A 12,838-nucleotide genomic window follows, 5' to 3' on the forward strand; every position below is an offset into this window, starting at 1 on the left:
CAGAATTATTAGCCGTAAATCTGACACACCACAAACCCTGCAAGTTTATACTTAATTACGTCTTGGACGACCAATCGATTTCCTAGCCGCAAACACCTATAATTTCCTTTTGTACACATCATATCGGCTAGTTTTTTGAATTTTGAAAAATAGATCTGTTTGAAGACTGATCCATAGAAGGTTCTAGTTGTTCAACCACTTATTTAAACTTGAAATAACTCCACCTCCATATAACCACCAATTCCAAATCAAAATCACACCTTCTACATCAATAATCTCCACCAAAATCCCTACAAACTCAATGCAATGTACTCAAAGGATAAACTCAACTTTACTTTGGAAGAAGGCTTAACTCTTTGTAAAAAATTTGTACTATGCTAACCAAAGAGGGGAGAAGAACGAAGGAAATGTGGTTTACCATGTCAATCGTATTGGAGTAAAATGGAAGAATATATTGCTTTACTTCGTATGTGCAAGCAACTTCGACTTAGAGGTGAGACTGATGAAGAAGTCGTAGCTCAAGCTAAGAAGGAATGGAGAAAATAGAGAGGTTATAATTTCAACTTCGAAGCTCAATTTGCCATCATCAAAGACTTCTTGATACATCAAAAGGGATGTTTACCAACTTGTAATGGTGATCAATTAAGTATGTGATGGGTTTATCGTGTTCTAATTAATGAAAGTATTACTAATTTTCAATCGTAGCATGTAATCATGTTGAAACTCAAAATTTCTCAACTTACATATTCATTTACGGACGGGGATATTGCCTTTTAAACATGTTAACCCAACTGTAATACAGACTCAGGTGATTTTCAATCGTAGCATGTATTCGTGTTGAAACTCAAAATTTCTCAACTTACATATTCATTTACGGACGGGAATATTGCCTTCTAAACATGTTAACCCAGCTGTAATACAGACTTAGGTGATTCTGGAGAAAATAACGGCCAGAAGTTCTTCACTTCCCATCCTTTTTTTGTGTTCACAGCTGGGATTTCCTCAGTTTCCAACCGTAATTACGTATTTACGGCTGGTTTGACACATTTTCCCAGCCGTAGTAGGTAAAATATTCAGATTTTGCTCTGATTTTTAACGGATTTGAATTGATAAAATTGTTGTTGGGAGTTGATTATAAAGTTATCCCGAGTTTTGTGACGAAGGGTTTCATCATTTTTCTTCAAATTTTTTCAAAAAAAATTCACCAAAACCACCATTTTTCCTTCTTCAAAATCAAAATCAAGATCTAATGAAAATCAAGTTTTGATTTCCGAAAAATTAATCATTTGATTAGTCTAATCCATTCACTAACACTGATTAATTAGCTTAATTTAGAGAACATTATTTAAATACCCCTCAAAATCCGCCTCTTAAAATATACCATTATTCAATTTTTAAAAATACCCTACCTTCTGAAAAATGGAAGCAACTAGCACAAGTTGCTTTCAGAAATGGACGCAACTAACACAGGTTATTTTCAGAAATGGAAACAACTTTCTCAAGTTGACTCCAAAAAAATTATTTTTTACCCCTCAGGGATATTTGTGCAAGGTCAACAAATTTTTTTTTGGTATTTATAACATTCTCACTTTATAATTAATTTAATTAGCACTAATTAAATTGAGGTTAGATTAGGTATTATATAAAATATCAGGATAAGGGGTTCTATGAATTACTACTTCACGATCCCGAAAAACCCAGCCGTTTAAAGCCCTTAATAATAGAGTTCTTTTTTTTGAAAGATGGTAAATTAAGAATCCAGAGCCTAAAATTGTTAAACTGCCCCTTACCTTGGATGGCGGTGGTAGTCTGATTTTAGTGCAATTGTGCAAATAAACAAACGCCTGCTGCGCGAATAAGCTGTCAGTGGTGCACAACGGCGTTCTTAGAATAGTGAACCTCTAATGGTCCTATATATGGCGTGGGACACAACTATACCTGCATCATGTGTATAGCTTACTAAAAAGGATTCGGCACCCGTATAACGTTTGCTTAATTGTGTTTAGGCATCCAACATGCCAAACAAAAAATAATACTCCCTCCGTTTCTAAAAAAGTGTTACTTTCACTTTTTCGTGTTTATGCATCCAACATACCAAACAAAAAATAATACTCCCTCCGTTTCTGGATAAGTGTTACTTTCATTTTTTTTCATTTTAGCCTAAAAATAGGTCAAAATTGGAAAAATGAAAATAACACTTCTCCAGAAACGCAGGTAGTATATATATATATGACAGGAATTAGCAACATAACATTGAATCACTGAAGCTGAAAACCTTTAATTCACTTGTAGAGGCAATGCAGGATGCTGAGATATCTGCAAATAAACCAAGTGGAAATGCCTAAATATCTTCATACAAAGAGATGTAAGAAAATAACAAACTCTATCATATTTGCAGTTTCAAGAAACTAAATGACAATTTAAGCTACAATAGAAGCCAAAACCCTGTAACTGATCAAACCAAAGCTAACTTAAATTGCTATCCGTTATTTGTACATGTTCATCATTTTGATTACTATATATACCCCCGAGCTCTCCTTCATTAAGCACACAACAACATCAAGTAGTAAACATACAAGCAGAAACATATCTATACTACTTAAGCAAGTTACAATAAAGAAAATGATGAAGGTATTTGTATGTGTTGTTGTCGTTCTAGCCATGGTTCAATTGATTGTTCAACCAAGCCAAGCCTTTACCTGCGCCGACGTTGATAAGTCCCTTGTGCAATGCATGCCATACTTAGTTGGCAGTGCCGCCCAGCCAGTTACAGCATGTTGTGATGGAGTCAAGCAAATCAAAGGGATGGCAACTACCACCGATGAAAAGCGCCAAGCTTGCAGCTGTGTTAAAGATGCGGCTAATAAGTACCAGAACATAAAGGAAGATGCAGCTAGTGGACTCCCTACCAAGTGCGGTGTTCCACTCTCATACCCTATCTCCAAAAACATTGATTGCAGCACGTAAGTCAAAAGACCTAATCAGCTAGTTAAAATACCCTAACTACTTCCAAATTTTACACAAAAAAATCAGGAGGAATGTCTCCATACTTTTGATAATGTCAGATGCACTAGTTCGATACAGTCCAAATATTTATCATCATTTTTTGTGTTCAATACAAGATTTTATTATACATGACATTATGCTAAATACCCTGTTCATTTGCAGAATCAACTAAAGTGATGCTTTGCTGGAAAATAAAGGGAGACAAGAAGCCGATGCTCCTGCAACGATGTCTATCCAGATTATCTGATTATGTAGCCAGTGTTGTTTTTCTTTTCCTATTATAAGGTATGGTTTTGTATGCGACTGCTTTGAAATGGAGTTATGGTCTGCCTGAATCGACCTACATAAAATGTTATAAATAAAAAATATTAGTTGTTATGTTGTTGTGGCGTGTAGACACTACAGTCTGAACACATGTTTCTAATTTCTCAAAAGCTTCGGTCGTCATCACCTATTAAGCACCGGTAGAGGTTTGGGGATTCAGGTGATTCATCGATCCACAAAATCTTTGGATGCGGTGGAATATACGCTTAAATAATTACACATAAAAAACACATTTAAGAAAATCTATCTAATTCAAAATCTAATAACCCTTGGAAGTCAAACAAATGCAACAAACGAACTGTGAGCATAAACAAGAAGTGTTCCTAATTCCTACTAGCTCTAACTTCACTAAACCAATTGTATGTTTCATATTGACTCGTATGCATAGACTCGAGTTAAGGTTCTCAAGTTCTCCTCAAGTTCTACAGACAAAGAACAATATATGGGGCAATGTCATCTTTTTGTGTACTAAAAATTCTTTAAATTTACCAATATAGCAACTTGACAAGTAGTAACATAAATTAAATCTAATTTCTTAACCTCAAATGGATCTCTTAAAGCATCCCCAAAGAATTCCCAATATTCCTTGGGTTTTCTATACTTAAAAAAGCAATAAACTACCACATGCAGATTTGGGTGTGAAACCCAAGAATTCCCGAGGGTATTCAAAACGGATGCGGTCACAGGTCACTGTTGCTGTCTGGTTACAAACTGTTAGACTCGAATGGGTTGATCCTGGTAACTACAACAACGATTAAGCTGCACAATTATCATCATAATTATCAGAACTAGTACATAGAACATTCAGAGTCAATTTTACGCGGCTTTTGACTTGATAAATCAATCTCCTCTATTTGGAGTTGCCCACAATCGGAAATGGGTCAGTTAAGAACACTTGAAAGTGCTGCCGCACTTTTTCTTTGCTCTAACCTTTTCTTATTGACTAGGCAGCTTACAAAATCTTCTGTTTCATTAGTTAGAAACAGCGCCAAATCACTAATTTATAAAATAAGGATTCAATCTGCAACTGGCACAAACATGGCAAACCAATCCAAGTCCATGAATCCCTAATAACTATGATGAGCATAGAGTTTGTTCAAGTTATAGGTGAACAACATTGAGCAGCTAAGATTCTAAGATATCAATCTGAGCTCGTATAGCGGAGATGTGAACTCTAACTCAAACTCTAGACTTTAGTTCCTAGTGCTAGGAAAAAATATGAACGATGCAATGAGAAAGATCTTTCAGATTACCTTAGTGGGGGCTCAAGGGATTTGACACCAGGGCTGTACTCAACACGGTTAACTATTCAAACTTGAATTCTCTTTCTCCATAGATATGATGAGCGCAAGCCTATCATGAACCTGTAAGAATAGTTTTACAAGGCCCACTGTGAAATGAAATTCAAGAAGAGAGCCTTTTAAGGATTTGTAGTAAACAAGCATCCAAAGTAGGCATACCTCTGAAAGTTGCTTGCTCTTATGCAGCAACTCTTTAGAATCATCGTACCTAGGCACGCAGAAGTGGAACCCAGAAAATTCAGTCACTCAAATAAAAGATATTCTAAAGTTTGGCAGAACAAAATTCTTTCGGAGGAATTCAGTAAATTCTCACCAATGACGTGGGAGTCCAGCTTCTTCTCGAGCTGAATAATTGAAGGGGCCCTTCACCTCCACATTGTACTCTTTTAGTAAGTCTAGGAGACAAAACTGGATATAGTCACTATTGTAACATATACATCAACTGAAATTTATTTATTTGACAACTAGCATCTTCAGTAGAAGGTTCTTCACCTTTAAAGGTTACACAAGGTACACGACCTAATCTTTGGCATACCGAAATAAACCAGAAAACACCAACAGCTACATGTGCAACTTCCTCGTCGGCAATCCTAGACACAATGTCTGATGTCCTACAATCTCCAAAGCCAATTAACTTTTGCACAAGCCGCGGCCCAGCATCAAGCCCTCTAGCCTCCTGATAAGTAATACAAACAAATGAAGCAACTCTAGTAAGCACCCTTGTCAAGAAGAAAGAAATATGATTGTTACTGAAAGCGAAAGAAGTTGCAGGGAATAGCTGATCCAACTTATTCTTGATAAATTAACAAAATGGCTAGAACAAGAAGATTTACTTGAACTAGAGGAATTACTGCAAGACGTGCTGCAACATCTCCAGATGATTTCTCGCACTCCCTCCAAAGCAAATTATGAGCAGGCATATCTCCGTAGCTATCAGCGTACAGTTGAAAATAAAACCCTTCTTATTCAACAGCAACTTATATCACCTTGAATACATCACTCAATCAAATGAAAATTAACACAATCTATACTCTCCTTCTCACCTAACACCAAGTTCAGCTAATCTCTGTGAACACCAACTAAAATGCCGACTCTCGTCATCAGCAACATTTGCAAAATCAGCAAAGAACCCATCTCCAAGAACATCGCTATACTGAGAGAACCGAACAACTGTATCCCATGCCAGATCAACAGCATTGAGCTCCACATGAGCAAGGTTATGCAGCATATAAGCATTAAGTGGCAAACCTGACTTCTTGGGAGCTGGAACCTCTTTTGGAGAAACCTGCACTCATTTAAAATTAAATTTAGCAACAAGCTTATTCAACACCAACCCCGCCTCAAAATAACTAAAAAATCGTTTTATAACAAACTAAACTTGGATAATTAAGAAGATTAGCACCAATAAATCAAAAACTGAGATACCCATGGATGTTAAGGAGAGAGACGAGAACCAGATTAGGTTTTGGGGGCCGAGCAGGACGATCAGGAGGAGTAGAAATGCCTAGTGGGAGATTCTCACGGCGCCATCTCGTGTAAGCGAGGTGCGACAGCTTACATTTAGTGAGAGGGTCACTTGTAGAAAGAACTAGGGTTCCAAATTCAGAAAGGGAAGAAGCAGAAGCAATGACATCATCGTCAACAGATTGACTTAGCGGTGATTGTTCTGGACCATTGGAACCCCATGTCCGGTTGTTGTTAAGAGAACTTTCTCTCCATCTTTGAAGTCCTGTCCATGGCTGATACTCGATTGAAGAAGAGGATGACGAACAAAAGGCATTTGCTTTGACGGAACGCAGTAACGGATAATTAAAGCACAAAGCGCATCTCACAGGAGGCGAGAACATTTGTTTGAGACTCATTTTTTCAGGATTACCTCTGAAACAGTGAGGTTCCAAGTTTTTTTTACTTTCGTAATACTAATTGCTCATAGGCAGCAAATTTGATGTGATGGTTTGTTTGAAATAGAAAGAACCATTCAGAACAAAGTTTAGTTTAGTTGGATATCCCTTCCATATATAGATCATGCGGTTGAGAAAGGTACACATTGAAGGGACGAAATCTAACCATATAAAGTTGTATAAACAAGACACTCCCACACGTGGCCTTTTAGGTTCTGAATCTCTCTAATCTACAAATGGCTCTTAACAAATTAAGATCTTGCCATCTTATAAGTGATTTTTTTCAGACAATAGAATAGATGGCTAAGAGAGAAAAGGGGAGAGTTTTGAGTAGAGCAGTAGTTAGGTTAACAATGTACAGAGTTGCTACTACACCAAAAACACATCGATCTCCTCCTAATCCAAATGATATACCCCACACCACCACAAAGATCACACGCCCATGTGAATTTTAGGGACAGCCATAAATAAGTCTTCCCGATAACAAGACTTTCAGCAGCAGGATAATGATAGCTCCTACCCACCTTGGCTCTTGCAAAACCAAGGGCATATCTGGACCATCAAGCGTCCCAAAAAAATTCAACCACTTCCATATTTATATTTCCCATTATGAAAGACCCTGCAAACCCCGAAACATTTTGATCAGACAACATATATAATACCCTTGTGCATAAGATCATTGTTACAAAACTAGTTCTACAATCGTAGGAAAACAACACGATAACTAGAAGTAGTTAATAACTGCCAAAATGGGTTGCCAGACAAAGCTGAAAACAGCTACATGGCTTATGTGCCAGAAATCAACCAAATCATTCTCAAACATCCCTTCCCAACAAAAACATAATATACCCTACTGTTTGCAGTCTACGTTCTCAGGTCAAGAATGCAATAATAGGAAAACATTACAATACTTTAAAGTAGTTCTCACAAATAGCCGAAATGGGTTGCCAAAAAAATAACTGAAGACAGCATCACGCACCACTACAGCTGTGTTTGCACAACATGCTAATGACAGCCTATTTGTCAAGTTAATACCCGAAGTCCTAATTTTTTGTTACCTGCCAAGATACTGTTAAACTTAGTGCTGTGATTACATTTGTTCACATACTAAACAGAAATATTTACAACAACTCTCACAAACCAGTAACTAGTTTCCAGGTCATATCTTATCTGCAGTACCACAGAGAACGATGTGTTTCCTCCTCCTGCAGTGATAACAATCTAATCTTCAGGTGAGGAATAACTCCGAAGATAATCCGGGAACTAGAATTTCCTGAAAAACATCTGGGAACTACAAGTTCACTTGTTAGATATAGCACTGGTAAGCAGCTTTCTGACTATTCAATCTACTGGTCATTTTAAAAATCTTATTCTGTCATCCTCCCAAAAATCCTGTCCTGTTCTTCTTTCAGAATTGTTTTACTCAGGGAGGAAAACACACTAAGTGCCTTTTCACAAATTTGAAAATTCTTGGAAACCTACAACCTTATCATGAGAAAAATATTCTAATTTCCGCATTTGTAAACCTACAACCTTATTTACAGGACATCAACATGTGCCAAGCCAATAATAAGCTTAGAACGAAGAGCAGAAGTCACTAAATCTCACGAAACAACTTACAGCCTTCCTGTAACTGTACTGTCATCTTTAACATACCTCACAGGGTCCAACTTCACCTTGCATGAACAATTAAATAACACAAAATACCACATAACCCCACCATTTTCCCCCGGTGTCTCATCCCAACTACGCGTCAGGGAGTTTCAACCACGCGCATGAATAATCTAGTGAGTTTGTGTATCGAAATCCCCAACTCAGCCCCTCCATGTGCATACCTCACAGTTCAAAACAAAACCACAACCACTTCAACCCATCCATGCTACACGAAATTCCCACCATCACCTTCACCAGTAGACATGACTAATTACATTTACTTGACCACCTACACTATAGTCCTAAAAAACTGGATTTACTTAATACAAACAAGATAAGATGTGATGTGCACATTAAAAAGCTTCATCTCTTGAACAAAACAGATATCATGCATAAAACTAAAAAATCTAACTGGTACAAGACCAAAAAGAACTCTTTGAATTCAATCTTCATATCTTAACTACATGACATCCATACAATTAGGGCTTTAATTCACTATACCTGCTAGGCCAGTATCAATCAGCTAAGTACAAAATAGCTCAAATAATAAGATATGAACAGTTTTCGATTAGCATATCAGTCACTGGGAGCATCTAGCTGGGATGTGCACAAAAAAAGTCTAACTTGATGCAAACCTAAACGAATCACATGCATACATTATCAAATCCGACGAAAACGGATATACAAGTACAGAAATACATATTAATGCTGAGCAAGCAATTCATCGTGGGCAAAGGCAACTCAAGCTGTGAACCACACTTGCAAAACCACGGGTCATTAAGAAAGAAGAGAATCACTGGAACCTTCTTAGAGGCTTCGCATTGATATTATCATGGGGAAAAGAACATAACAAACAGTTCACAAAAGTTGGCTGAAGCAACACACCAATGCATACTAATCAAATTTGGAAGAAAAAACCAGCTTGAGTATTCCATATTCAAGAAGAAAAAACAAAATTCCCTACCTGTGTTAAAACCGTTCAAGTTTTAGGAGAATGTCCACCTTCTGATGCAGATGAACTTTCACTATCAGAGTCTGTTTGCACACCACAAAGTAATTTCAATCAGAAACTTGTAACCAACCAAAAAACAACAGTTAATTGCATCAGAATGTACAATATACAATAAGAAGATCAAATCATCCTAATAGTTGGTCAGAAGTCATGATTATACCACTTGAAGATGATCCAGAGTCGCTGCTAGAGCTACTAGAACTACTTGACCTGTTGCCATCATCACCCTGTTTTTCACCCTGCATCTGTGAAGCCATATTTCTTTCCTCTGCATAAAAAAAACAGAAATCGGACAACCATTATAATTTAGTCAAGTTGTTGAGCACGAAGAATGCAACTGATCATTATAGTATCGTAACCTGTTCTAGCTTCCTTGGGTGCCTCCACTGAAGCGGGTGCTGGAGCAGGAGATATGTCCTGTAACAGTCAAAACGAGTCATTAACCATGCAACATATCCCAAACCCATGTTATAAGAAGATAGTAGACAGATGTTCATTTAACATATATGAATCAGCATCTTACCATTTTTGTTGCCCTACGCTGAGCTTCTTCTCTAGCTTGAATAGCAAGTTCAGCTTTTCTCTTATTTTTGCTCAAACTCTTCTTATAATTTGTAACGAACCTATCTAGTTCCCACAGAGTTTCTGCATCAACACTATCAATGTCCACTTCAATCTCATCATCATGTTGGTTCAGTGATGAATTTCTCTTTTTGATGATCTGAACTATGTTATCGAGCTTCGCCGAGGGTAAATTCTGAAGATGTGTGCTGAGCTTTTGTTTCTCTTCAAACGTCATGTTTCGCTTATTGGGATCTTTTGCCTTAGGCTTCTTCAGAACAGGAGTTCTACCCATAGGAGCACTATTTGAAGGCTTCAACTTAGAATCAGCAAAAGGATGTGTAATTGACTCTGACCTATCGAGAGTTCTTCCCAATTCAGTAGAGAATGGAGGATAAGGGGTTCTCTTTGACGTTGGGGTAGGAAGACCCATTTCGTAATCAATTTGATACCTTGCTTCAGGATTAAATTCAGTCTCTAACACTGCCCACCTTTCTTCAAATATCTGCAACAGCTGCTCCGCCATAAAGTGCACATCCTGCCCTTTAGGGTTATAGATCATGGCATTACTAAACGTCAATCTCACATCCTCTGCAAATTCCCTGGGAGACTTGTACCGGTTCGCGTGCAGCTTAGATTTCACAGTGCCCAAGTCCATTGGGTGCTTGATTATAAGGTAATAATCATGAAGCCCGAGCTTCTTAACATCCACAGGATGGTTGAACACCCAACCATGCTTGTGTTTCATCAATCTCGAAAGCAAACTCGAACAGCTTCTGAAAGCCTGACTGGAATATTTGTCAATCCCAAACCCATGAGATCCTCCATCCCCACTTCCATGATGTTTCTTTCCACCACCAGATTTTGACTTTCTGCTCTCAGAAGGAGGAAATTTATCCTTTGCAAGAAGAAATTCTGAATTTCGGTAGTACTGATTAGCTTTAGGCGTCCTCTTCTCCACAATATCAGCAACCCCGGTATGAGTATTCTCAAAAACTGATACACTGAGCAATGGCCTAAACCCCTGGTGAACTCCCACTGAACCAGCCTCCGATATAGTTCTCTTCACACCACCACCATTATCTAGGGCAATATTAGCAGACATATGTGAGTTACTATAACCACCAACACCAGAAATTGTTCTCTTTGCACCACCACCATTATCTAGGGCAACATTAGCAGACATCTGCGAGTTACTATAACCACCAACACCAATTTGTGGGTTACTATAATCACCAATATCAATATGCGGGTTACTATAACCACCAACACCAACCTGTGCCCCCTTAGCTTCAAGTCTCTTCTTCAAACTCCTAACTTGTTCAAGTTCCCCATTGAGTTTCCTCCGCAGGTCTCTAATCTCAAGTTTCGAACTTGAAGATAGATTAATGGTGACTCGATCATTATCAACACTTGCCGCAGGAGATGACCTAACAATACCATTACTCACAATTGGTAATTCACATCCAGTTCCTGTAGTGGGGACGCATCCGTTTCCTAAGATGGGTTCACGTTGGTCTGAAATAACTTCAGTTTGCTTGTGATTAAGACTCGATGAATCATCTGAAGCCGCATCTAAACGAGTGACAATCTGTTCAGGCTGCTCTAGCTGTTCTTCATGTGCGCGCTGCTCTTTCTGGTGTTGCTGTATTTGCTCCTCTGGCTGCTCTTGCAATTTGTTTTCTTGCTCTAGCTGATTTTGCTCTTCTTGTTGATTCTCTTGCAATTTGTTTTCTTGCTCTAGCTGATTTTGCTCTTCTTGTTGATTCTCTTGCTCCTGCTGAATTTGTTGTTCTTTCTGATCTTGCTGTTGTTGTGGTTGTTGTTCTGGTTGTTGTGGTGATGGTTCCTGCAGCTGTTGTTGTTGTTGCTGTTGAGAAGAGTTCCCCTCTTGTGTAACTACTAGGGTTTGATGAGGAGGAGGAGGAGGAACAGTAGTTTTAACCCCTTTATGATGAAATTTTCTGGTGTAAACTTTACTTTCTGCAGCCCATCTATGTTTCTCTCTAGTAGATCCATCTTCGCCTCCTCCGACCAAAGGCCCGGAAGCCATACATAAAAGTGAAAAACCCTAATTCTATATCAGATCTATAAAATCAAACACAAGAACATAGAAAAGATCCTAACTTTTTACCACTAATTTCAAACAAAGGTTTCAGTCCAAAAACCCTAGATTTAAAACCCCCCAAATCTATAAAACAAAATTAAAAAAATTTGGCGATCTAGAATGAGAAAGATTCAATCTTGAAAAACCTAGACACGTCGAAGAACAGAAAACCCTAAAAACGGCGACACGGGATTATTATCGGATACGTTTAAGAAAAGTTGGTGTTTGATTTTCTTACCTTTGTTTTATCTCTCTTCTTCTTCAAACAAAAATAAATATCAGAAACTCTTTTGTTTTCTCTCTACTGACTGCTTTGTTTCGTCACTTCGTCTTCTTATCTCGTGTTTCTATCCTACGCCATAAGTTTGCAAAGGAAAGTTGAGAGTTTTGATCCGAAGGAAACTAACCTACGCCGACTTACTAGTCTACAAATTCTACGCTACACCAGGTTTTCGGTAGAGAGTATTACGTCACCACAGTAAGTTTGACCGGCCTACTTTTTAGTTTGCAAATCTACGGAGACGAAATCTAGCCGTCTGATTTTAATAAACCGTTATGGTCACGAGTGTGCGCCAGGAGCCCAGATTTGATACATCCATTATTATATTAGCCAAGTTTGCAAATGAAAGCCTTTGTGCTCCACGTGTATCCACCGTAAACTCTTGAGCATGAAGGGGGATGACAGCCTAGTTGGTTGAGTGCTTCTCGTTAGAAGTTACATGCCCACCGTTTCACGACTTTCATTATTTTACTAGATTTTATGAGCAACCTTGGATCACCAATTCAATCTAAAACTACAAATACAATAAAACTACAAATACAATACATTACTGCCTCTTTTTTCTGAATCATATATTTTTATTTGGTAAAGCTGCCTCTTTTTTCTGAATCATATATTTTTATTTGGTAAAGTTCGGCTTCGTCTCACCCAGTCCCGATTTGATTTGGTAAAGCTCGGCTTCGCTTCGCCCAG

At 38.1% G+C, this 12,838-nt stretch overlaps 2 protein-coding genes across 6 annotated transcripts; both read right to left on the bottom strand.

The window, feature by feature from the left end:
• Positions 1 to 1,976: 1,976 nt before the first annotated feature.
• Positions 1,977 to 6,521, bottom strand: LOC113287498 (uncharacterized protein HI_0077-like). 5 transcript variants are annotated; one of them, XR_003330091.1, is made up of 9 exons: positions 6,086 to 6,521; positions 5,675 to 5,916; positions 5,465 to 5,561; positions 5,124 to 5,307; positions 4,945 to 5,026; positions 4,791 to 4,839; positions 4,584 to 4,694; positions 2,700 to 2,843; positions 1,977 to 2,316 (listed from the first exon to the last, which is right to left on the bottom strand). XR_003330091.1 is itself a non-coding variant. In XM_026536275.1 (8 exons), exons 1-7 carry the CDS (start codon positions 6,491 to 6,493, stop codon positions 4,632 to 4,634), a joined length of 1,125 nt encoding a protein of 374 aa, XP_026392060.1. In that variant the 5' UTR covers positions 6,494 to 6,521; the 3' UTR covers positions 2,449 to 2,843; positions 4,584 to 4,631. The 5 variants fall into 5 exon arrangements, 3 of the variants coding, with proteins under 3 accessions (XP_026392060.1, XP_026392059.1, XP_026392061.1); XR_003330090.1 differs by having other exon boundaries at positions 2,700 to 2,935; XM_026536275.1 differs by lacking the exon at positions 1,977 to 2,316 and having other exon boundaries at positions 2,449 to 2,843.
• Positions 6,522 to 6,672: 151 nt separating this feature from the next.
• Positions 6,673 to 12,232, bottom strand: LOC113287497 (transcription factor GTE4-like). The gene is made up of 5 exons (XM_026536273.1): positions 9,721 to 12,232; positions 9,557 to 9,614; positions 9,358 to 9,465; positions 9,150 to 9,220; positions 6,673 to 7,151 (listed from the first exon to the last, which is right to left on the bottom strand). The coding sequence occupies exons 1-4, from the start codon at positions 11,809 to 11,811 to the stop codon at positions 9,165 to 9,167; spliced, it is 2,313 nt and encodes a 770-aa protein (XP_026392058.1). The 5' UTR covers positions 11,812 to 12,232; the 3' UTR covers positions 6,673 to 7,151; positions 9,150 to 9,164.
• Positions 12,233 to 12,838: the final 606 nt, after the last annotated feature.

The sequence above is a fragment of the Papaver somniferum genome, chromosome 6, assembly GCF_003573695.1.
Source record: "Papaver somniferum cultivar HN1 chromosome 6, ASM357369v1, whole genome shotgun sequence".
Lineage (NCBI taxonomy): Eukaryota > Viridiplantae > Streptophyta > Magnoliopsida > Ranunculales > Papaveraceae > Papaver > Papaver somniferum.